The following is a 23,808-nucleotide window of genomic DNA, read 5'->3' on the forward strand; positions in this document are numbered from 1 at the left end:
GGTTGAATAGTTCCTTTTAGAAATTTCATGAAACTTCCAAACCTTAACAAAATAGAAGAATGACACACAAGGAATGAGGATTCAAATCCTAATCATATACAAAATAAAGATATGTCAATCAATAATATCACATCTTAAAAATATAAATAGAAAGGTCTAAACCATAGGGTAGAACACTAGAGAGTTTAAATGTGGGGTCCCCATAAAATAAAATCTCTAATAAAATTAGGTTTGAGGAATATGATATGCAATATAATTCAATTAACCTAATTTAGTTTTGTGCCAAATCATATAAAAAAAATATATAAAATTAAAATAAATAGATTTATCCTCTTTTAAATGATCATAGCCACAACTTAGAATCACAACTCCTTGGATGTGTTAGAAGAAGAATAATGAAATATGAATTAGGTTGGTCTTATGATTTTCTAAGTCAATTATGTAATTGTGGAATTCCTTGGATCAAATTTGTAAATAATTGTGGGCATCATATACAATGAGTTGTGTGGGCATCATATATGATGAATTAGAGCTTCACAGTTTGACCATGTATGCTTGAGGCAATGAAGGAGCTAATGGAAAATACAATTTTTTGGTTGGAGGACTGTTGTGATACAAAAGATGAAAGGACGACAAGGCAGTTATAGGAAACACAACTTGTTACTTCCACCAGTTTATATTTTACAAGTCTGTTTGTCAATATCACAATGTAGGAGTTCTGAAAAGTTGACATTGTTGGAGTTGTGTGAGCATCATATATGATGAATTAGAGCTTCACAGTTTGACCAGGTATGTTTGAGGCAATGAAGGAGCTAATGGAAAATACGATTTTTTGTTTGGAGGACTGTTGTGATACAAAAGATGATTAAAGTAATAGAACACTTGGCATATTCCTCTCTTTGAAAAATAATCGTTCCCATTATAGAAAGTTGAGAAAGAAGATTTGCGAATTGTTCTACAACTTGAACTTTGGCGTATCATTTACCTTGATGAGGTGCCTGACCAAGATTTGCAATTTGGTAGATTAGGATTTCTTGATGTCTTGATCAGCATGATTTGGAGACTGAAAAGTAATGGCACAAGAGTTCTACATTGAAAATTGGGTGAGACTATTAAACCGTAATTGTCGACCTTCTTAATAGTGGTTTATTGTCCATACGGACCATACCAAATAGGGTGGATGTTGTGGTAAGTTCCTACGAGGCCTTTCCTGCAAATTAAGAGTTCTGCATTGAAGATTGGGTAAAGACTATAATGAATAAGAAGACAAAGCTAAAAAGCATTATTGTCAACCTTCTTAGTAGTGATACTTGTCCTTGGTTGACAATAATTATAGTTCTACATTTTGCTTTCTTGTCCTTGGTTACTCTCAAGTGGTTTTGTTTCCTCATACAAACCCATTAGTAAGGAAACAAGACCATTGGTTGTTTAGGTTTTATAATCTTGAACGTTTCTATTAATTGAATGTAGATTATTTTTTCTTTTTCTACACAGGTTCAATCATGTGTTTTCTTCTGGAATATGCTTTACTTGTCTGACATTTGTGTGCTTGGAAAACATTTGAGTTGGTGATAAAAGGATGTATCGTTGTGACTTACTTCCAAACAAACAAGAGAAAAACTACTGCCAATAGTATATACATGTTGAGTTGTTTCCTATCTTCTTTTACTTGTTCAAATTTTTATTTACACTATTGTCATCTATTAGCACTAGCTTTACTTTTTTACCATTAAACAGTCTTGTGTGCTATCATTGTGGAAAGGACTTTATATTTGCATTTAGGATTTGAGTGACTATTGCCATCGTTGTAGGTGTTATGAGGCAGAGCAAAAGCTTGATGAAAGGGAAAGGCATCCTGTTAACAATAGGGAAAAGCACATGTTTTTTCCAGTATGTATTCACTAGCACAAAGTTTATCATGATGGCTAGTACATAGCTCAGAATGTTGGTCCTTGTTCATTACCTTTAAATTAGCTCGGAAATTCTTTATGTTGGTATTTTCATTCATTCCGTTTTCTTTTTGTATTTTTAGAATTTTTATCTTTCCATCAAATGAATCAAGTGTCTTTCTATCATGAATATGCAGATCGAGGTGACGAATGTTCCAGCAGACACGAAGGATAAAGATGATGAAATCATGGAAATTGAGTTCTTTGACAATCGTCAAGCATTCCATAGTCTTTGTCAAGGAAATCACTACCAGTTTGACACATTGCGTCGTGCAAAACATTCTTCCATGATGGTACTCTACCATCTTCATAATCCAACTGCACCTGCTTTTGTGAGTACATGCAACATTTGCCAGAATGATATTGAGACAGGACAGGGATGGCGCTGTGAAATTTGCCCTGATTATGATCTTTGCAACGTTTGCTATCAAAAAGATGACTCTGTGAAACATCCCCATAAATTGACGGCTCACCCATCCCTAGCTGCTCAGAATCCACCAAATCAAGAAGCAAGGCAACACTGGGTTCTACAGGTATGTGTTGCAAAAGGTGGCATACTGAAACAAGTTTGCAGTTCTTCTAGCCTTTGTTTTATGATGATTGATTATAATTAGAAAACATATGTAAAAACTAAAAACTGTATGTCAATTTGGCCAAGCTGAAAATACAGTACGTGTATATTTACAAGAACTAACAAGACAATGATGATTGATTATGACACATTTTGAGTGCAGACATGAGAATTTATAAATATTCAAATACGCCATCTTCTTTGTTATTCTTGTTATTCAAAATTTCAATATCTGTATCACAGTTCCATTTTGATTCATCTTGATGATGATTTATCAATTATACACAGTTACTTCTATAAAATTATTATATTATTTATTATGGTCTGATGAAACATATAATATTTCTATGTTTTCTGCAATTCCAATAAGTATCAAACCATTTTTGATATTATGTAGAGGGGGATATTGGAAAATTGCATTGAAATCTACTTTCCCCTCACTGACCTGTATACCATTTGTTGCTCTTGAAAGAATATTGTTTAGACTGTTATTGTGTTTGAAAGAATATTGTTTAGACTGTTATTGTGTTTGTAAATACAATAAGTCTGCTCTAAGTTTCTAACTCTTCAGAGAAGACTCTGAGGAAAATGATAGATAAAATATTAAAATGACTTATTGGAAACTATATTGCTTTCCTTTTCCACATTGCTACGTGTGGAACTGATCGGTGTATCGTTTCTTTTATGTAGCACAAGATGCTTGATCTTCTTATACATGCTTGTCGGTGTTTCTATCCTCAATGTGCATATCAAGATTGTCAGAATATCAAATACCTCTTTTACCATGGCACAAACTGCAAAATACGTGCTGCAGAGGGCTGCAGACATTGCAGAAAGATGTGGCGTATATTAGACTTACATGCACGAGCTTGTAAGGATTCAGAATGTCGTGTTCCTCGTTGCAAGTATGCTCATGACCACGTTTACTTCTAATGTCTTTTCTTGCACACAGTATTCTAGGATTCTGTTCATTAATTCCACTTAAGTATCATACCTTATCACAATCAATGCAATCTGCTTTAACTTTAAAGTGAACATACTACATAAGTTGTGGGATAACTTTGTATGACAGATCAATTGTTTCAATCCTTTGTTTTTATTTGCTTATTTTTCAGGGATTTGAAACAGCAACTCCGGAGGTCTCAAAATCAAATGGAATCACGGCGCAGAGCTGATGTTATGGAAATGATGAGAAACCGTGCTGCACAGATTGCTCGAGATACCTATTAATCACATAGACGCTAAGCTTGAGTGGACTTTACAAACAAGATGCATCGATTAGATGAAATTAATGATTAAAAAAGATTTCAAGGCATTCTTTGGTCCTTGGAATTTGTCTGATGGCATTAACATCTTTATGATTAAGGGAAAGGTTAAAATTTTAATTGTACAGTTGAAGACTAGCTTTCATCATTTGAGATGTGAAACTGGTAGATGGAAGGTGCCCAAAGAAAACTGGGAAGAAAGGACTTACATTTTGCAGCAAGGTGTGGTGAAAACAGAATGACATTTCATCAAGAGTGTATGAAGATATTAGTATGCAGTTTGTTAATAACTTAAAGGAGTTTGATAATAACTTAAAGGTGGAGGAGTGTACAGCGTATGAAGATATTCATATGCAGTTTGATAATAACTTAGAGGTGAACAGTTTGAATGAGCTTTTTGAAGAGGTGAGGCTTCACAAAATAGTGAGTTTCTTGCTCAAGATTCATAACAGAAGAACAGACATGGAAAAAAACTTGAAAATGGGTTAATTTGGTGTCTCTTGGTCCCTTAAACTGCTGGGTCTCGTGGACATCATTAAAATTCCTTCATTCATTCATTCTAAATTGATGCCCTTGTATTTTGGAACAATGCCCTTTATTTAGGCACATATAATACGTTGGCCTAGAGAGCAGTGTGTTATTATCAATTTTGACACTTCTAACGGCTCTCTATCATTCTGAAGTTGGATATGGTGATTTTCTTTTGTAGTGAATAGGGTACTAATTTTCAATTACATGCCAAGAATGAGAGATAAGTGCTTCGGTTTTCTTCTATCGAGCACTGTTTTTGGACTGATTATTCACCATCAACTTGGAAAAATTGATAAGCATTTCTGTTTTCCATGTCCAGAGAAATGACACTGAGAATTTCACTTTCACAAATTGCATAGACATGTACCTTGGGGACAGTTCTTGACGTATTAATCTTGATTGGATATTCAGATTTACTGTGTATTGTATTTCTGAATCTGAATTTGCCATGCAGTTACAATGAGGCAATAATTGGCAATGTTTTGTATGTCACTGGCACTGGTCAAGTATGAAGATTGACTGATCAGGTTTTCAGGAACAGAAAAGCTGCACAAGCAAATATTAACATCGCTTCAAGAAAAAAACTGAGATCTTCATTCGAGTTGTAACATATTTTCGTTTACTTAATTGTTATCTATCTAATTTTGCAGGCTCAATTCTTTGTATAAGTACTGTTCTGTAAATTCTCAGCAAGTGTTTCCATAACAATTTGGAAGTCAAAGCTCAATTGCATGTATTGCAGAAGTCCATTGGTTTAACTCAAGGAGCTATTGTTTTAATGGGAAGGATTGACTTTTGACTTGTAAATTCTACAACATTCTCCATAAAGTGGAATACAAATAACAAGCAGTTGCACGCTTTTTTTTGTGCAAAGGAATGTCGATATATCCACATTTTCAAATAAGAAATTGTAAATTTAATGTAACACTATCATGCTCTATTTAATTAAACATTTTGAAATCAATTTTTTTACACAAGCAGTTTACAAGTTTTGGTGTAGATTGCTGGTATGCAACAAGCACACTAAATCATCCTATTTGCAAAGGGGGCCACCCTGATGATTTACAAATGTCAATAAACAACTATGAATTGAAATAATAGAGGTAGGTAAATTAATTTCATGAATGTTGAACAAATGAGAAAAGTAATGAAAATTTCTTTTTGGGGTGAGGATTGATTTTCATAGCAATATAATCCTTATTAGTTTAGCTACCTTAATCATTGATGACATTTATATCTACGCTTATTAATATCATAATTATTTTATTTTGTGTATAATAAATAATACAGTTTTATTTATTTTTCAAAAATCATATATAATTGAAAACCAGAAATTTTCATGTATTTTATCTTATTCTTTATTTTTAATTATTAATTTAATTTTTTCACTATTTAACAATATTATTAATTTTATTTTTATTTTTTCCTTTTTAATTCTAAAACATTAGTAATTGTTCATAATTAAATATTCATTAGACTAATGTCAAATTTATTTTCTATTTATTTTTCATATATATTATTCTGCCATTGACAATTGTAAATATCTAAGTTGCCAGTACGGGTACGGGTACAGGTACGATACGCCGGTACGGCAAATATTTTGGGGTGGGTTTGGGTACATTTGGGTACGTCCGTACAAAAAAATGTAAAAAATCATAAATATATACATATATGCAGCCTAAAAAGTAGAAACAAAAATTAAATTTAGAATCCCAAATATCATCCATATGCTAAACAAAACTTGGAACTATCATATATGATATAAATATAACAAATTTACTGGAAGTCTTATCTAATTTCCATTTGTCAAAATTTGAATCAGTTATGATCGATATATCGAATTCCTTGTTCATTGGTTCAACAATAAAATAACACAATTAATAATCAGCATCATATGGATCACTAGGAAGATCAAGATCAACATCATCATTGACATTAGATGATGTAGCTAGAGTAGTGGAACCACATGCAGCCTCACTACCACTTGCACTAGCAGCAAATTGGCTATTGGACTCCCCAGAAAGTAAAGATTGTGTGGCAGCTGAAAAATCCAAATCAGTTCGCTCTAGATCTACATCCCAAAACTTTGTGCTCCCATCCTTGTACTCTTTTTGTTTATGAGTAAGAAGGCGCAAGTTTGAATGCACATAAACTAGCTCTTCCGCCTTACTTGCTGCCCAATCGGTTGCATTTCACTGAGTGTATAAAGGAGTATGTGCTCCAATTTCGCTCAGATGAAGAGGAACTGGCAACCTATTGAATAATTGACACAAAGTTAGAGGGTGACAATAGTAAAAAATATAAATTTAGAGAGCAATAAAAATTAAGAAACTCACTTGCGATAAAAGTTTGATTGCAAGAGTTTGAAGGTTTGGTGATGTATGGCCATTAAGGTACCACCAAGCATGAGCATCCTTCTTATACTTGTCACGGAGAGTGGCAACACTTTGACCATTGGAGGCTACAAAATCAGCAAACTCACTTGACATTAAATCCTCCATTTCAGAATCGGGGAAGAGTTTAGTAAGTGCTGTCCTACACCCTTCACTAACTTCTGAATCTCTATATGGTGGTACCCTTGATGACTTAGCAAGCATTTCATCACTATAAAATTTGGGAGTCAATGCAAATGCAAGAAGATGTAGTGGGGTGGTCATTTTGTTCCACCGCTCAACACAAATAGATTGAACCTCTTTGAAGAAAGTTTCTTCGAGATCTTACTCTTTTGCATTGATGATGATTTTCATTTCCTCAATCATCGAGTCAATGCCATCATATACCTCTCCCAAACATGGGTGATCCGTGTCAGTATAATGGATCATACTCATGATGGGCTCAGTGAAACTCAAAAGATATTCCACTCGATCCCACCAAGTGTCATCTAGGATCATGTGTTTTACATTTGTTGCCCTTTCAGTATTGGATTGCCTCCATAGGGACCAACTTTGACTAATTACCATGCTAGCAAGTGGCTCCCGCACCTTCGCAAGTCACCTCAAGACGATTGTGTTGGATGCAAATCGAGTCTCGGCAACCTATTCAAAAAAATAAAAATAAAATTAGAATACAAAGAAGACATGATCAAATTTAAACAATAAATTAAGGATTACTAAAGTGAAATGTAGATTTTAGAAATTGAAGTGTTTCAATTACCTTTAGCAACTCCAACTTTGAAAATGATTTGAAAATGGCTTGTGACATGCTATGGTTTGTGATGAACATTTGGATCTCTTCGGCCTCGGCATAAATTTGTTTGATCCAATTTATTTTCCTGCCCATCTTCTGTAGCATGAGGTTGAGAGAGTGGACAGCACAAGGTGTCTGATATATGTGTTCAAACAGTGTCTCAATCAACATTCCTACAGCTCTACAATTCTTTGCATTGTCTGTTATTACTTGGACAACATTTTGAGGTCCCACATCTTGAATGCATTGTATAAGGATGTTAGCAATAAATTGTGCATCCTTCACCTGTCCCTCACAATCCACGGCTTTCAGAAACATTGCCCCTTTAGGACACACTGCAATTACATTAATTAATGGTCAATTTTTGGTATCCTTCCATCCATCAGAAATGATGGACACCCCTGTTTGTTTCCATGAATTTCTAATGGGAGCCAATGCATTTTCTAAGTTTTTTACCTCCTTTGCTAGTAAGGTGCTACACACCTTCTCATAACCTGGCCCTGTGTACCCTTGTGTAGCCTCATTTACCTTTCTCAACATATCTTGCCAATATGGTGATTGTACCACATTAAATGACAAACCATTTGCATATAGACATCTTCCAACGGATTGATCTGCAATCTCTCTAGCATCATTTTTAAATGCTCTCTCTAATGGTCCCCTGCTTTTCTTCACAATAACAGGTTCTTCTTCATCAATTATGCCTAAGAATGGGTGGCTCTGTACCATGATATCAGGAAAATTACTCTGAGATGGAGAAGTAGGGGGCCTCTTTGATCTACTTCCTCTTTCTTTCAACAAAGGATGGTTTGAGGCATTACCAACTCTTGCATCTGCTTCCTCTTGCTCTCTAATAAATCCTGCTATTTGTTGAGGTGGCAACCCATTTCCATCCCTTCCTGGACATGGTTTGATTCCTTGTTGGGGAATGGCACAAAAATGGGCTTTGACACGGCTGTAGGAGCTAGTTTTTTTCACACTACAAAAGTTGCATATCCAATTAAATGTTCCACCACCTTTTACTTGGTCTGTTATTTTGACATATTTCCATAAAGGTGAATTTGGGTCGGTTTTGAAAGTCCGTTGAGGAATTGAGCTAGCAGTCGTTGCCATTATGCTATCTACAACAAGCTAAACAATAATTATTAAAATTTAAATATTTAACAATAAATTTAATTTTATATAAATAATAAAATTATAAATGTTAAACATTTAAATTTAATTTAAAGTGAAAGTGAAATTATTAATAATTATGAAAGTAACCGTAACCTATAACGATATTAATATATTTACAAACTTCTAAATTACACAATAGTTAAAATATTCATATTTATAATTTAAAATAATAATAATACAAATTAAAATTAAATATCATAATATTTAATTTTAATTTGTATTATTATTATTTTAAATTATAAATATGAATATTTTAACTATTTTCAATTTTGTAATTTAAAAATTTGTAAAAATAGTATTATCCTATATATGCTTACTTAAACATTATGAATAATTTCATTTTACCATTAAATGGAATTTAAATATTTAACATTTATTATTTAATAATTTATATAAATTAAATTTTTTATCATTAATTAATAAATAAACTTAAACAAACTATTAAAAATTAATAAACAAACTACTAAAAATTAATAAACAAACTATATATTCTAAAATTAATAAACAAACTATACAATTATTTTGAAAGAAATAAAAAACCTTCATACCTGAGCCTGTCGTCGCCCTCGCGTTGCCTGTCCATGAGCCGTGAGCGTCGCCTGTCCGTGAGCCCTCACGCGAGCCGTGAGCGTCGCCTGTCTACTGCGAGCCATGTTGCTTGTCTGCCGTGAGCCGTCGCCGAAGACCTATGTGCCGAAGACCTGTGTGCCGTCGTCGAAGACCTGTGTGTCGTCGTCGAAGACAAACAAAGACCTATGTTTTCTATCTGCTCGTGCCATCGCGGAAGCGAAATAAAAAATACGTCTTCTTATTTTGTTTTAGGGTTTAAATGACCCATTTCCCTTCCGCAAAAGTCAACAAAAAACCTCTTGAAATTTGCGCTTGAAGCAGATTCGTCGAAAAAACGCGAGAAATACACCACATCGACATTGGATTCGTCGGTATGCATGGGTAAAAACGCGGATACGTTTCACGATCAAAATGGAGGAACCCTGTTCGATTCCATAGGGATTCCACTTCGAATCCGAATCCAAGACGAATCGCATCTGGATTTGGGGGAAAACCCAGACGTACCGGTAACCTAGGTAAATATAAATAAAAACCTTACCATACATACAAATTTATTTTTTTGACAAACATTTAATCAACAAATCTAGCGCCAGTCTTCACCGAGATTGCATTTTTTTCATAATTCAACATTTTTTAACTATAGGCTTTCCAAGTACTACAAATAATTTCTTCTATTTCAGATGGTTTCCGGCTGTAACTACTCTTAACACTCTGGAATATTTCTAGTTATGGCTCGTATTTTATACGGTTTCCTGCTGTCTTTTTAATACGACAGAAATCCTTTCCCTGTTAAAAACCTAAGAGTAAGATATTTCCTTCAAACAATTAACAATCCTCCCTTTGTTAAACACCTAAGATTATGAAAAATCTTTCCTTTTCCTAAAAGAAATCTAAAATTTTAAACTGTTGGCACTTACTCTGAGAGAAAAACAATATAGAGAATAAAACCTACACAATTTAAGAGTAGGATTAGTGTTTTCCTTTTTATTGAGTAGAAACAGCTAAAACACCTGATAAAGTTTGTGATTGTTTACTAAATTATTTGACAAGAATGTTCCATATAAAAACAAGTGCTGCAGAGCAGCGAAGTTCCTGCCAAAGAATGCAAGAAAGGTTTTGTGTTTGTTTTGTTTTGTTGATGACAAACTTGTAACATTGCAGTTATGCACGGTATTAAAGCAGAAATAGAAAGTTTAAACAGCAACTTGGCATACACTTTATACGATTCTACTCCTATAGCAATGCAAGAAATGAATGCACGCGGAGAAAAATTTCTGGAGAAAAAGCTAAGCATTACTAAGCATATACAGAGACCAACTTAATAAATAGACAACCAAGTACCTGTGTTTTCATTTTTTTGCTCTGAGAACACCAAATGATCAACAGGGTTTAAGTTCAATCGACCATTACTAAGCATTTACAGAAACCAACTTAATAAATGCATGTATAGGAGACTTTCTCAATTCAAAAATGTTCTCTTTAGTATATTCATCCTACTATGAAAATAAGTTATTTCTTGCAAATTTTGAACATATAGATCCCGTTCTTTTGAAAATTGTATATTCTTTCAAGAGAGAGAAGCATTTTTTTGGTGTTCTTTTCCGAAAGCAAATCCCATAATTTCTCCACTTACAATTAATATGTTTCTGTTCATATGTAAAACAAGTTTTCTTCTAGAACCCATTAACTATACAAGCCAACAATCAAAACAATCAGCTTTTGAAATTTTCATTCGGTACTTGAAATGTTCTACAAGAAAGCATGTATTTGTATTTGAGTCATCGCCAAGCCACATTACCATGAAAAAGGCATGATAGAATCATTAATCTTGACTAAAAGATTAAATCATATTAAAATGGAAATGGATGATATTCTGAAGAGAACAATATGCATAGTTAAGGCTTTGACCACACCATGATAAGCTAGCCATCTATTATTTAAACCAATGATCTGCATGATCCTTCCACTTCCATTACAAGGGACCCATTGGATCCTTCTGATGGCTTCAATATAAAACACAGACTAATTCTATGAGTTACAAGCTGCATTTTGGTAATATCTGGCTTTTCCATTTCTAGCTTGGCTTGCCTGCAGACCTGGTATACTATTTACTCGTAGTAACCAACTATGCATGTAAACTTGATCCTAGGACTTTGTGCATATTTAATCCAATAGGCTATAATAACCAGAGCTTCGTGATCAAGAATATTATTTGTATTGTCAAATTGACAGGTTCTAAATGAAAAGAATATTGGCTTGGATAGAGATTCAGGTGACTGAATCTAGGCACAGTATGGTCTCATTTTCTCTCTGCATAATTTGACCTGCCTTAACCACCTAGATCACAAGCAGGATAAGGTAATTTAATCCTCAAGCAGCTCACTATTGCTAGTTGGTGGTGATTTTGGCAAAAAATTCATTCTCTCTTATGACAATACATAGTAAAAGACTAGGCAGAACACTTATATTAAACAAATTTTTCTCAAACACACGTTGAAGCAATTTCATATTACAAACTGTAATTCATAAGTTTCTGCAGGTTAGCTACCAATCAAACTCTTTACTGAAAGACACTCATTCACTTGTGAAAAAGTGTCACCTGCCAGAAACTAGATTAGCTGAAATAGTCAATACAGAAATTGTATCAAGTGTCAAGGTTTTAGAATTATATTATGGACTTGATTTAAATACAAGCACTACAGTAGCTACTAATGTAACAAAGTGATCCTGACCGAACGACGAAAGCATAAGCCAATCAACGGTTGAGAACACAATTATCAAGGTATTCTACATACATGTTCATTGGGCTATTGCAATGGCACTTATGGAGCGTAAACTGCAGTCTTGCAGCAGATCTTTATCTAGGATTAGTTCTAGAATCTTACATGCATTCCAGCTGAGTTTATAGCTGTTTTGAGCGAGTCTTCGAAGCAGAATAAATTTATGAGAGCATGATAGATGGATGTATCAATCCCAAGCTATATTCCATGGTGTTTCTGCGACAGAACAGATGTATAGATCTTAAATTTTAACAGAAGTAACTACTCTGTTAGTTAATGTTGTGATTAAATAAGTTAATAACTTAAGCACGATTGAAGACTATCAACGTACACATATCAATAAAGCAATATTCAGCAAGGATAGACGACTATGTATACAGTACAACAATTGACAACTCTGTTACACGAGAAAAAGTACATTATACTTCACCTTGAAATGAGAACCCTGGACTCTTTACATAATATTGAGGGCGAATAGAAATGACCAAGCGTAATGCAAAACTGAAAAACTGGCTAACACCATTGGATGTAAGGAATTTATGTACTCCAACACTGACGAAGCTATAAAGACTTAATTTTCCTCAAGGAATGTAAAGTGACCTCTATTAATAAAGGAACAATCTATTCTCATTAAGGCACAGGACCAACTTAAGAATTTGAGGAGTCATTTGAATAGGTGTCACATTTGAAGGTGGCACATGTTGGCAAAATTGCTCCCAATAAGATATTTGATCAAGCATAGCACCTAAACAACTGAATTTCCATCATGTTATTAATTAGAAGTGTTGTCTTCTGCAATCAATTGGCGTAGCAACAAAGACCTACCAAAAATGGAAATTTTGGATACTACCTACAAAAGATGCTTTACAGAAGAAATAGAAACCTTGCTTTGACTCAATTATTTACACTCAAGTCGTTCCCTGCACCTACTCAAATCTGAATAAACTTTAAAAAATTGGTAACTATGAACAAACACAGATATAAAGTAAAATTAACTTCATTGTAGTTAAACATAAAAACCTTATCTAAACAAAATGCATGCCAAAACCTAGCCATAAGGCCAATAACGGGAATAACAACAATCATGATAAATGTCAATGGTCATCTGCCACAAATTGAAAACTTCATACTACAGAGAACATTGATCGTTCAAATCAGAAAACCAAATTAATAACTTTCGGATTTCTCTCGTTGAGCATCCCAACTAAAACAACAGAATCCTATTTTAAAAACGTGATAAACACCGCCTGTATATCTTTGGCCTTCTAAACGCATTGGGTATTAAAAAGTAAGTTTGTACACAACTATTGCGCGAGAGATCAAAATTTACGTTCAGATTTTTCTTAATTGGGAATGGTCTCTTTCAAAGCAAGTCTGGTAAACCCCACTGATGTTTAACATTTTGGGCCTATCTATCAAATGGGTACAGAAGAAGGGAATCGAAAAGCATACTCTTGGGTGAAAAATGAACATAGGAATTGTCAAGAGGACGTGGAGGCGCCACCACCATCTTGGCAGGGGTTCTGTAAGGAGTGCTTTTGGCTCTTTCTCTGAGCAATCCTTCCAAATCTTTATAGCATGACATCTTGGCAGATTGATCTCTTTTATCCTGGCTGTGTTTAGCTTTTTTATACTCTTTCGATAAATTTCTCCACTTGTCAGTACACATGGTCGAAGACCTGTCGAATCCTCTCTCCCTCATTTAGAGCGAGAGTTTGTCCCATGCTTATTCGATTTGGGGGTATTGAAGAGACTATTTATCTCTTACCAAGGCAATCAGTGCTCTAATTTCATCCTGCACCCAAACCTCTGCCCTCTTCCTAGGCGTTGTCTTGATTTCTTGATCTTCTCCGTTTTGACAAAATGAGCAGTTGATGATGGTGCTGCTGCTGGTGCTGCAGCATTCCGTTAGCCACCACTTCCATGGCTGCCTATTTTCCGTATCTGTATTTTCTCTTTAATGCATTCCCATTACAGGTGGACTCCAAACTGATTGTCCACGTTGTGCCGCTTCTGCTGCCCTCCGCGAACCAGACATGTGCAAAGGATGATGGTTAATAAATAAAGAAAAATTATCAAACTGTTTTATGAATACAAAAGCTCTGCAAAGTTGCAAACAGCATTAATTCTGGACCTGGAAATTCACGCATTCTCTTGTCTTCATTTTGGGAAATATCTGGCACCAAAATATATCAATCACCGTTTAAAATTGTTCCTTCCCCAATAGTTCCATGGCATTGCAGGAACTCTTTTAAATAATCAAATGGAGGAAGGTAGAATTACATAATAACTTGTGACTATTGATAGGAGATATTATTTCAAGCAGAAATAAATATAGATAGGTACATAAATTTGTTTAGACTTGACTCTTATTTCATTTTAGTCAATTAAATAAATATTAATATTTATTATTTATTTGATTAATCTTTTATCTTTATTTGTCATCTTTAATCAATTAAATAAATATTAATATTTATTATTTATTTGATTAATCTTTTATCTTTATTTGTCACCTTTAATTAAATATAGTCAAATAAAAATTTATGTAACAAATCCTCACAGTTTGATTGGATAAAAAAAGGGAGATTAATCATGATTTAAAATTGTTCCCTCCCCAATAGTTTCATGGCATGGCAAGTACTTTTTTAAATAATCAAATGGAGGAAGGTAGAATTACCCTCACAACTTGTGACTATTGATACGAGATAATAGTTTCAAATAAAAAAAAATATGTGTAGACACATAAATATTAATATTTATTATTTATTTAATTAATCTTTTATCTTTATCCCTCACCCTTAATTAAATATAGTCAAATAAGAATTTACTTAGCAAATGCTCCCAATTTGATTGGATGAAGAAAGGGAGATTAATTGTGATTTAAAATTGTTCCCTCCCCAATAGTTCCATGGCATGACACAAACTATTTTAAATAGTCAAGTGGAGGAAGGTAGAATTACCTCACAATCTGTGACTATTGATACAGATGATAGTCTCAAATAAAAATAATATGTATGGACACATAAATTTGTCCACACTTGACCCTTATCCCATTCTAGCCAATTAAATAAAAATTAATATTTATTATTTATTTAATTAATCCTTTGTTTTTATTCCTCAACATTTATTTAATTAAGTTTAACCTTTACCTTTATCCCTTACCTTTAATTAAATAAATTTATATTTATTTAATTATGCATAACCTTGTCCTACAAATCATCCTCCTAATCCCTATCATTTAGCCTAATTAATCCAAGTCTAATCACCATCATCATTTCTCTCAATTTAAAATTCCACCACTCAATCTCTCTCCCCATATCCCATCCTCCTAATTCGCCTACCTTTTCTCCTAATCATCCATTATCTTATCTAATCAGTCCTCTTAATTGATTAGGGATGGGTCAACTATTTGCCATAAATGACTTTTCCATCTCATCCTCCGACCTTAAATGCCACCCACTTTTGTCTATCCAAGGAATGTCAAATTCCTTGAATCTCCCCATGACCTCTCTTCCCAAGGAATTATTAATTCCTTTATTCTTCATTCTCCCCATGCCCCCTATTTCTTGGGAATTTTTAATTTCTCTTGTCCTCTCCCAAGGAATTTTAAATTCCTTTCTTCTCTTCCCAAGGTACTTGGGGAACTCTTCCCCATGTACTTGGGGAACTCTTCCCCATGTACTTGAGAAGTGTGTAGACAAGAAATGTCTTTATGGCAAATATCTTGGATCTCCCACTTGTCCTCTCAAATCCCCTCCTCTCTCACATTCAATCTTGGCCCTCCATTTCTCTTCAATCTGCCTCGATTTTGACATTTTTGTAGAACAAATCATCGTTTATGCCCTAACATTTTCTCTTTGTAGTTTATCAGTAAATTTTTATATCATGACAAACTTTAAAGGCAAAAAAAATCATAAAAACAGTTATCTATTGTTTATGTTTCTTTCTTTTTTACTAATCTACAAATCTTGGTAACTGTAATCTATTGTTTTCTTAAATTTAAGACTGATAAAATAACATTTTTCTAGCTTTGAAACTAACTGTTTTTTTCTGCAAAGATTGAAACGATGTCTGCACTTCTGTGCTGACGTCCTCATTTCGTCATCTCTGCCCCAGTAGATTTTTTATTAGATTTTGCTAATCCTTTTGAGGTTTTTGCAAATTTCCCAATTGTTCAAGGCCAATATTCTAAAACTACTAACTTTTTGTTGCAGTTTCGTATGTCAAAGACCTCTTTTTATCAATTAGTGAATGTTAGGATTTCCTTTCATGCATAATAATTAGATAAACTTGTTTACAGTGTTTGCTCGGGATAGTAGGTATATGCTCTTCCCTCACAAAAGCTTGGGTGATCAAAAAGCCAGACCTATCCCTTTTTGTTGTAGTTAGAACCCAAAACACTTCGTGGTATTCTCCCCTCTTCACTGGACGAGGATAAAACTTAGTCTTTCCTTAGAGGACCTACCTCTCGATGCAATAAGCAGGTGACAGGGAACGACCCTATACAAATATTTGTGGGGTTGACGAAAGTCATCACCACCTGGCGTCGTTGTTCTATACCGACGGATGTCTCCTCCAGTGTTTGTGTGACATGTTAAAGCCTTGTATAAAGGGTTGTAAGGCCTCTTAATTGAGCGAATCGTCGCATGTATAGGCACCAATATTTCCCCAGATTCTAACTAGACACCATTTGTAGTAGAGGCCAAAATCCCTTTGCTTGTTGGTGTAGGGGTCGGATCTTCCAAACCACCCCACATCGTACTATTCATTGTCGAGACAGATGTCCCCCAATTCATAAGATCTTTGAATCTTCAAGGTATGAGATGTTAGTGTACCCAACAAGTGTGTTTCATGTAAGGGGGAGCCAGTGCCACCAAATCTCTTTCTATCTACTTTGTCTAAGTATATGGCGAAATCCAAGTGGGGACTCAACAAGTAGAATCCTCTTTCCAACCTAGGCAGTGCATGTTTTCATGTGTCTTCAATTGTGCATGCCAGTGAATTTCGTAAATTGAGCTAATCTAGTCCCTCCACCTAACGCTTGTTTCAAGTGTCTCTTTGGCCAACATGCATTATTTCTTGATATCTCTTGCAAATACAAATGAATCCAACATTCACAAGTTTGACCCAAAATTTGGCCAAATCCATCAAAATCTTTCTTGGTTAGCATTAGACTGCATTTCACTGTTTTCACCTTTGTTTTGTCGTCTGTGCTCCTAAATTGTCATCTTTGTTTCCCTAAAAAACATTGTCTGTGTTTGAAAATTGTCATCCCCACCTCTATTTTACCATCTCTGTCAAAATTAAATTTTCAATCAGTCCTCATCCATGCACCATAACCAAAGGTCCCTTGAGCATCCAAAGAAGTCAATCCATCGCCAAATCAAGAAAAAGAAGTTGAATCTCAAGAAAATCCTAAAAAAAGCTTCTTGTATAAAAACCACAAACTCCTATTGAAACACCAAGTCTTCTTGCATTGCTTCCATGACTACCTACATGGTTTCAACAACGAATTTGATCAAGAACCATTGAGAACCTATGCTTTTGAGCAAAGGTCAGGTTTATCCCAGTAGATGAATAGGAGCAGACACATCTCATTGTCCCTCCTTCCTCACTCAAAGATCACATATTGAGTGCCTTCCCCATCTTGGGTAACCTCTGCCCTATCTTCCTCTTTCATCGTCGATCTATTATTTTATAATCATTTTCTTCTCAAGACTTAGTACATCGAACCTAATCAATTCTTTGATCCAAATCTCATCCATTAATCATCTTGTTGGTTCCCAAATCAATAGATCCTAAATCCTAAAGGATCAACCACTTTCTTATCAACAGGATTAAGATAGGACTTGTCCAATGAATAAGATTCAATCTCAGAACTGAAATCTCCTACACTTTTAGCTCTACAGGACCAAGGCGGATATACCTTAACAATGTCTGAACAACTACTTCTCTACATACATAGACATTGTTGTTATAACAGATTTTCCAATGAAAATATACCAAGGAAAGCTTATATTCTCTAGACTTGGTTGTAATCCTAGTCTTAAAACCTTCGCTTAGCTATTGGGATTGGCTTTTATGCTAACACCATTCCTATTCCTACTCCTATAAACAGAAATGAAATGATACTTGATGAAGATGACCCTAAAATAATTCAAGAAGAGAAGACCAGTGCTTATCCTATGGTGAACAAACTCTATCTACAAACAAATCATAAACTCCTACAATATATCATCATTTAACAACATTTAAACATCTCACAACTTGCATCTATGCTTGCTAGAATCATAACAAACAGAATCATAGTCTACCATGTACACACTGCAGTAATCTTGAATATAATTTAACCCTTTCTTTAAAAGAGACCCATTATCAAGAGAACACATTCCCCACTGGAGAAGAAGAATCAATGTGTCATTAACACAAAAACTCATACAACATGCACACAAAAGATAGGACATTCTAAAACTTATTCTCTTTCGTTAATTAAAAAAAAGGATTGATATATTGTAACAGAAGTTCATAACATCTATAGAAAGGAAATGTTTTAGCTCTATTACTTTCAAACTATCTCCTAATACATTCTACTTCTCAAAATTTCGGGATCCTTTCCTACTTGCCCTAGTTTCCCTTTTATAGAACAAGGGAGAAAAACAAGCTTCAAGTTGAATAGGACACATGTCAAAAAATAATTGCTCAATACAATAGAATATACCATAAGGCATTATGTTACAAATACAAGACAAAATCCTAGTGGAAGCACGAGAGAAGGCGGTTGGAGTAACAACTTATTGGGATCAACGCAACAGGTTTGGAAGGAGTGGTGTTGATGTGCATTGATTCTGCATCTCCTATCATTGTCAAAATTCAAAAAAAATGGCAATGTTCAGGCAATGTGGGACCTACAAAAAGAATGAAGCAGACCAAAATGATAGAGACAACAACTACTCTTCTTCTAACTAACAATACTATTTGTGCCAGTTGTTAATCTACTCTATGGTGGGCCAGGCAAAGGCTTTCAAATCTTGCAATTTATTTATTGCTTCTTTTGTCTTATGGGCAAGCATAGTTGCAGCTTCCACAATGAATTTGTGGTAAAAAGAACTAATGTCAATAATTCTATCAATAATCAAATGATAGGTGTCTATTTGAGTGGGGTCTCCTCTCACTAATAAATTCAAAACTGTATTAATTGATTCTTCAAAATCAAGCTTCCACCTATTCAAATCTTTGTGCTGGTCGTCCTCAGTCAATATCTTAGGGATATCCCACTTTTGGAGACCCCTAAATGATGTCATTTTCTCCCTTAATAATTTATCTTCATCTTTTATATAGGGGAGTTCCTTTATCATTATATTATAATTTTTCCAAGTTATCCTCGTGACCTAGGGTGTGAAAGACACATTTTTAACTGCTAGAAGCGCCTCTTTCAAAATGGTGGCTTTTGGATGCCACTTAGCTCTTACTAGTTGAAAGAATGAAATTAGGTCCTTCAATTATGTGTGCACTTGGAAGATAAAATAATATGAGGTGTGTATCTCATCTAGCTTATTCAGCATCTTGTTAGTGATCTGCAAAATTGTAGCCTTTCTGATTTCTAGGCATTTATTTTCTGCATCCTCTTTCATCTTTTGCAAATCCTGGGGATTTTGTTCTCTCTTTAATGTAGAGGTAAAATCCCTCATTTCTATCTCTTTCTTCAACCTGATATTTTTAATATACAATTCATTGTGACTAGAAAAAATGGTGGTATGCTACCTCTTCAAAAGATCATGTTTTTTTTCCTCCCCCTCTGCAATAGCCTTGGTAAAATATGAAGCGTGGAATTCCAATGTGGCAGCCTCCAAATATGTAGTACCTTTGAGTGTCCTAACAATGGCATCATCCACTTTTTTCTCTACCTCGTATAGAAAAAATGGCTTCTCAGTGCTAGGAGCCTTTGCCCATTGTGCAAATGCTTTGATGCTTGGGTTGAATCCCAAGCAATGTTTTCTAAATTCTTGGGCATTGATGGGGTTTTCCTACCTCATCACTTGATCTATAATGAATATTTTTTCCATATTCCACCCCGGGATTATCATCATGCCACTGGCCTTTATCATTTGTCTGGCCTCTTCAGGGATACAATCAACCTTTTCTTTGTCAAAATCGACCAGCTCTTCATCTAACATGCCCTTTATTTTTTCCTGCAGCCAAAAAGCTTTGAACTCCAGTGTCTTGATGGAATTGTCATCAGACGAATATTATGTTGCAACACTGATTCTCTCATCTTTGGCCTTTTCCTCAGGGATAAAACTAGGCACAATTGCCCTATCCTCATCATTAGGAATGGTAGCAGAATCATCATCCTTAAGAGTTTCTCTTGGAGGGGAAGGTGGTGGAACATTTGCATCCACTTCATCATTATTAATCACCTCAATAAAATTAGACAATACCACCTTACCCTTTTCAACTTTTTGATAATCTCAGGAGTTGGCCAAGCCTTTTGTACAACTTGTTGAGAGGGGGCAACTTGGGAAGACTCCTCTATCAGAATTACCTTCCCTTTCCTATCTTTTGGGGGCTCATAGGTAGGCCTTTCTTCTTCAACCTCAATCGGTGGTTGCTCTGGCTTTGCTTTTGTTACAATATCCTCAAAACTTACCATCTTGCACAACATCCTTGCAAAATCATTCTTGATATTAGAACAAAATCCTTGGAAAATGGGGTCCCTCTACCTTATTTCTTATTCAATCCTCTTGAGAATATCCCATTTATTTCTTCTTTGAATGGAATCACTGGGGAGGCAGTTTCTGATCAGATCATCATATTCATGGTAGATGCCTTTTACTTTTATTTTTTGTGTTCTAAGCTCATTTATGTATCCCTCTGGGTCATATTCCTAAGCTTTTCCAACTTTAAGGTGATAGGTTTCTACCATGAAGTCTTGCACTTTCTCTAGTGTCTCACTCCCAACAGTAAAATATTCATGTGCAGTAAGCTGAGGGAGGTGTGTCTCCTTTTTCTCTGTTTGAATCCATTTCTTCTCCATCCATAACATCTACCACATGAATTCAAGGAATCTAACCTTGGGGAAACAACAAGTGGTAAATATATGAGGTGGCTAAGGGAATCCATACACCCTAATAATTGTATAGTCAGAATACAAGAAAAAATCTCTAAAATTATAGGTGAATGCACCATTTGGGAATTGTACATTTTTAGGCTTGACATCCCTTACCCTTAACACCTTTACAATATCCCTAGGGAGCCTTAGAATTTGGTACCCACACTGTCCTAATATCTTCACCACAAAATGATAAAGAAAATGCAGAATAATTGGACCAGCTGGATGTTAAAGTTGTGAAATACAACCTCATAGAACCCAGTGAACATATGTATGGAAATAACCTGTCACAACAATGGAAGATCACAAAATACAAAGATTGCTTTGAAAACCTAGAGAAAAAGAATGCAATAATAATAATCAGATAATTAATTACAAAAGGAATCAATCCTTATAAAAGGAGATCAAACCTAAAAAGGGAAAACCCTCAAAGCAATTAATAATTAATAATAAATTAATTATTAATATTCCTAAGTTTAGCTTCCTAATTTTAGCTTAAGTAAAATAGAGAAAAGGTGACTTAATTATTAAATCAATATGATTTAATTAATTAAGTAAACTAATACCTTTTACTCTAACACCCCCCCTTAAGATGAGGTTAGGGAGAAGCTAAAAAAAAAAACTAAACTAGATGCATGAAATCGAAAATGGGTCCCAACAACAAGGCCTAATGAGGTACCCAAGTACATTGAAATCTCTGTAAAATGGAGAAAACCCTGTGGGAATAAAACTCCTCTCCAAGAAGAGATGAAAGCTCAAGTGAAGGACTAAGAAGCCTGCAAACAAGAATGTTCCAAAAGATAAGAATAGAAGATGAGCATGAAGAATCATTGAAGCATGAAGAAGCTACAAACTCTGTCATAGAATGACTGCTAAGATATTGTAGTAAGAACCTCCTGATGCAGCCATAATCGGTAAAAACCTCAAAAGAGAATTGATTGGCTTATGCAACAAGAGTAACACAACGAAAGCAACAAGAAAACATAGCAAGATCACAGAAACAGATCATATTATTGTCTTAGAACCTCCGGCAACCAATCGTTTATCATCATACAATCATCATAGAACATTTGGTAGTTAACCGATTACATGTAGGCTACAAGCCAAATACAATCCAACCGGGACTCTTAGAATCAACCAAATCACTAATCACCAATCTCAATCCTTATTCTGATTTCTACTTCCTATGTCCTACAAATGATTACATAATACCCTATATATATCCTCTGGAACATATTCGAGTTAGCCACAAAAGATTACATTTACCAATACAGGAAAATGAAACGTGTAACTAGGTCGGCCCTAAGAATGAAAGAAATTCTTCTAGAAAATAACAACCAAGAAGTGCAGATCAGTAGGAAGGTCGGCCACACACCAAAGAACATCGAACAAGACCCCAAATAGATCCACACACCAAGAACCACTCCATAAATGAAGGCAGACTAATCGGTAAGGACAAGAACTGTCCTGGAACCTAGAAACAGTCAACTGGAAGCGATAACTAGCTGGAAAAGAATCCAAATGGACTAAAAATATGGAATTAAGCACATGAACCAGCCTGGAAAACGAAAATAGGATCTGCAATGAAAAGAAAGCAACTACCAGTACCTACCGGTAGGAACACATAAGACTGCACATTGAATTGAACAAGAACTAAACTGAAAGGAAATATTTTTTGGTTGATGCAAGATTTTCCAAAGACCGGGGATGCTCCTGCATCACCTCCTTCCTCTTAAACAAAAGATGATCAAGATCAAGAAGACATGGATCTGCATGAGTGCCCTCAATGACACTACTTGAATCCGAATCAAATGGCAAACACAGTCAAAACATCTGGAATTCGAAGATATAAATGGCACAAGTACCAACAATTTGAAGAACTGATCACATGAAAAATGGAAGGTTGCCTTCGAAAAAGGAATGCAAGAGTGTCCATATGGTAAGTGTTCCATCTCACCGAAATGCATGGATAACCAGTCGCTGCATCTGTCTAGTACATAGGAACAAATACTGAATACATAACTCACTCCAACACGAAACTAAGGAAGCATTAACACCAATAGTAGAAACCCCCCATAATGCTGACAAGGGAGAGGTATGATAGGTACATTGTATTTGAAAGGCATAATGTAGTGCATGAAGAAGAACCAAGAACATTTGACCATGCAGACATGAAAGTACAAGCGAATACAAAGTGTGTGCAAACCAAGGCACACACGCATGAGAAAGGTATGAAGGCAAACAAAGGCAAACATCAAACCCCCATGGCACTTTACATCATAGTGCGAGTACAATAAGGCACAAAACTGATGGACAAGATCCCATAATACATGTGCAATATAGAGGCATTTTATCTCAGTGCGTTTACAAAATCATAAGTGCTTATAATAAAAGCTCAGAATGTCAAAAAAAGACATAAGACTGGAAATACATGAAGAATAGCAAAAAATGAGTCATCCCACGCAAATGAGAAGTTTCCACGATGTCATATGTCCAAGTAATTCACCAGAGTGTGAAAACACACAAAAAATGAATAAAATGTACTTGGAGTAAAATCTGGAAAAAGTGCATGGATGGTTGTGAAGAGCTCTGAAACACCGTCCCAATGCCACTGGAATCGCAAAAAATGAAGAAACTAGTGAAAAGTTACGAGCTCAGGACTGAAAATAGC

At 34.9% G+C, this 23,808-nt stretch overlaps 1 protein-coding gene across 2 annotated transcripts; it reads right to left on the reverse strand.

Moving 5' to 3' along the window:
• Positions 1-6,114: 6,114 nt before the first annotated feature.
• Positions 6,115-14,320, reverse strand: LOC131067485 (uncharacterized). 2 transcript variants are annotated; one of them, XR_009111820.2, is made up of 3 exons: positions 13,481-14,320; positions 6,653-7,351; positions 6,115-6,569 (listed from the first exon to the last, which is right to left on the reverse strand). XR_009111820.2 is itself a non-coding variant. In XM_058002514.2 (2 exons), the coding sequence occupies exon 1, from the start codon at positions 8,613-8,615 to the stop codon at positions 7,860-7,862; it is 756 nt and encodes a 251-aa protein (XP_057858497.2). In that variant the 5' UTR covers positions 8,616-8,667; the 3' UTR covers positions 6,115-7,351; positions 7,470-7,859. The 2 variants fall into 2 exon arrangements, 1 of the variants encoding a protein (XP_057858497.2); XM_058002514.2 differs by lacking the exon at positions 13,481-14,320 and adding an exon at positions 7,470-8,667 and having other exon boundaries at positions 6,115-7,351.
• Positions 14,321-23,808: the final 9,488 nt, after the last annotated feature.

The sequence above is a fragment of the Cryptomeria japonica genome, chromosome 5, assembly GCF_030272615.1.
Source record: "Cryptomeria japonica chromosome 5, Sugi_1.0, whole genome shotgun sequence".
NCBI classification, from domain to species: Eukaryota; Viridiplantae; Streptophyta; class Pinopsida; order Cupressales; family Cupressaceae; genus Cryptomeria; species Cryptomeria japonica.

What these genes read in the sequence shown, in the direction of transcription:
- LOC131067485 (XM_058002514.2), bottom strand. Translation starts at nt 8,615, where the DNA reads ATGGCAACGACTGCTAGCTCAATTCCTCAACGGACTTTCAAAACCGAC.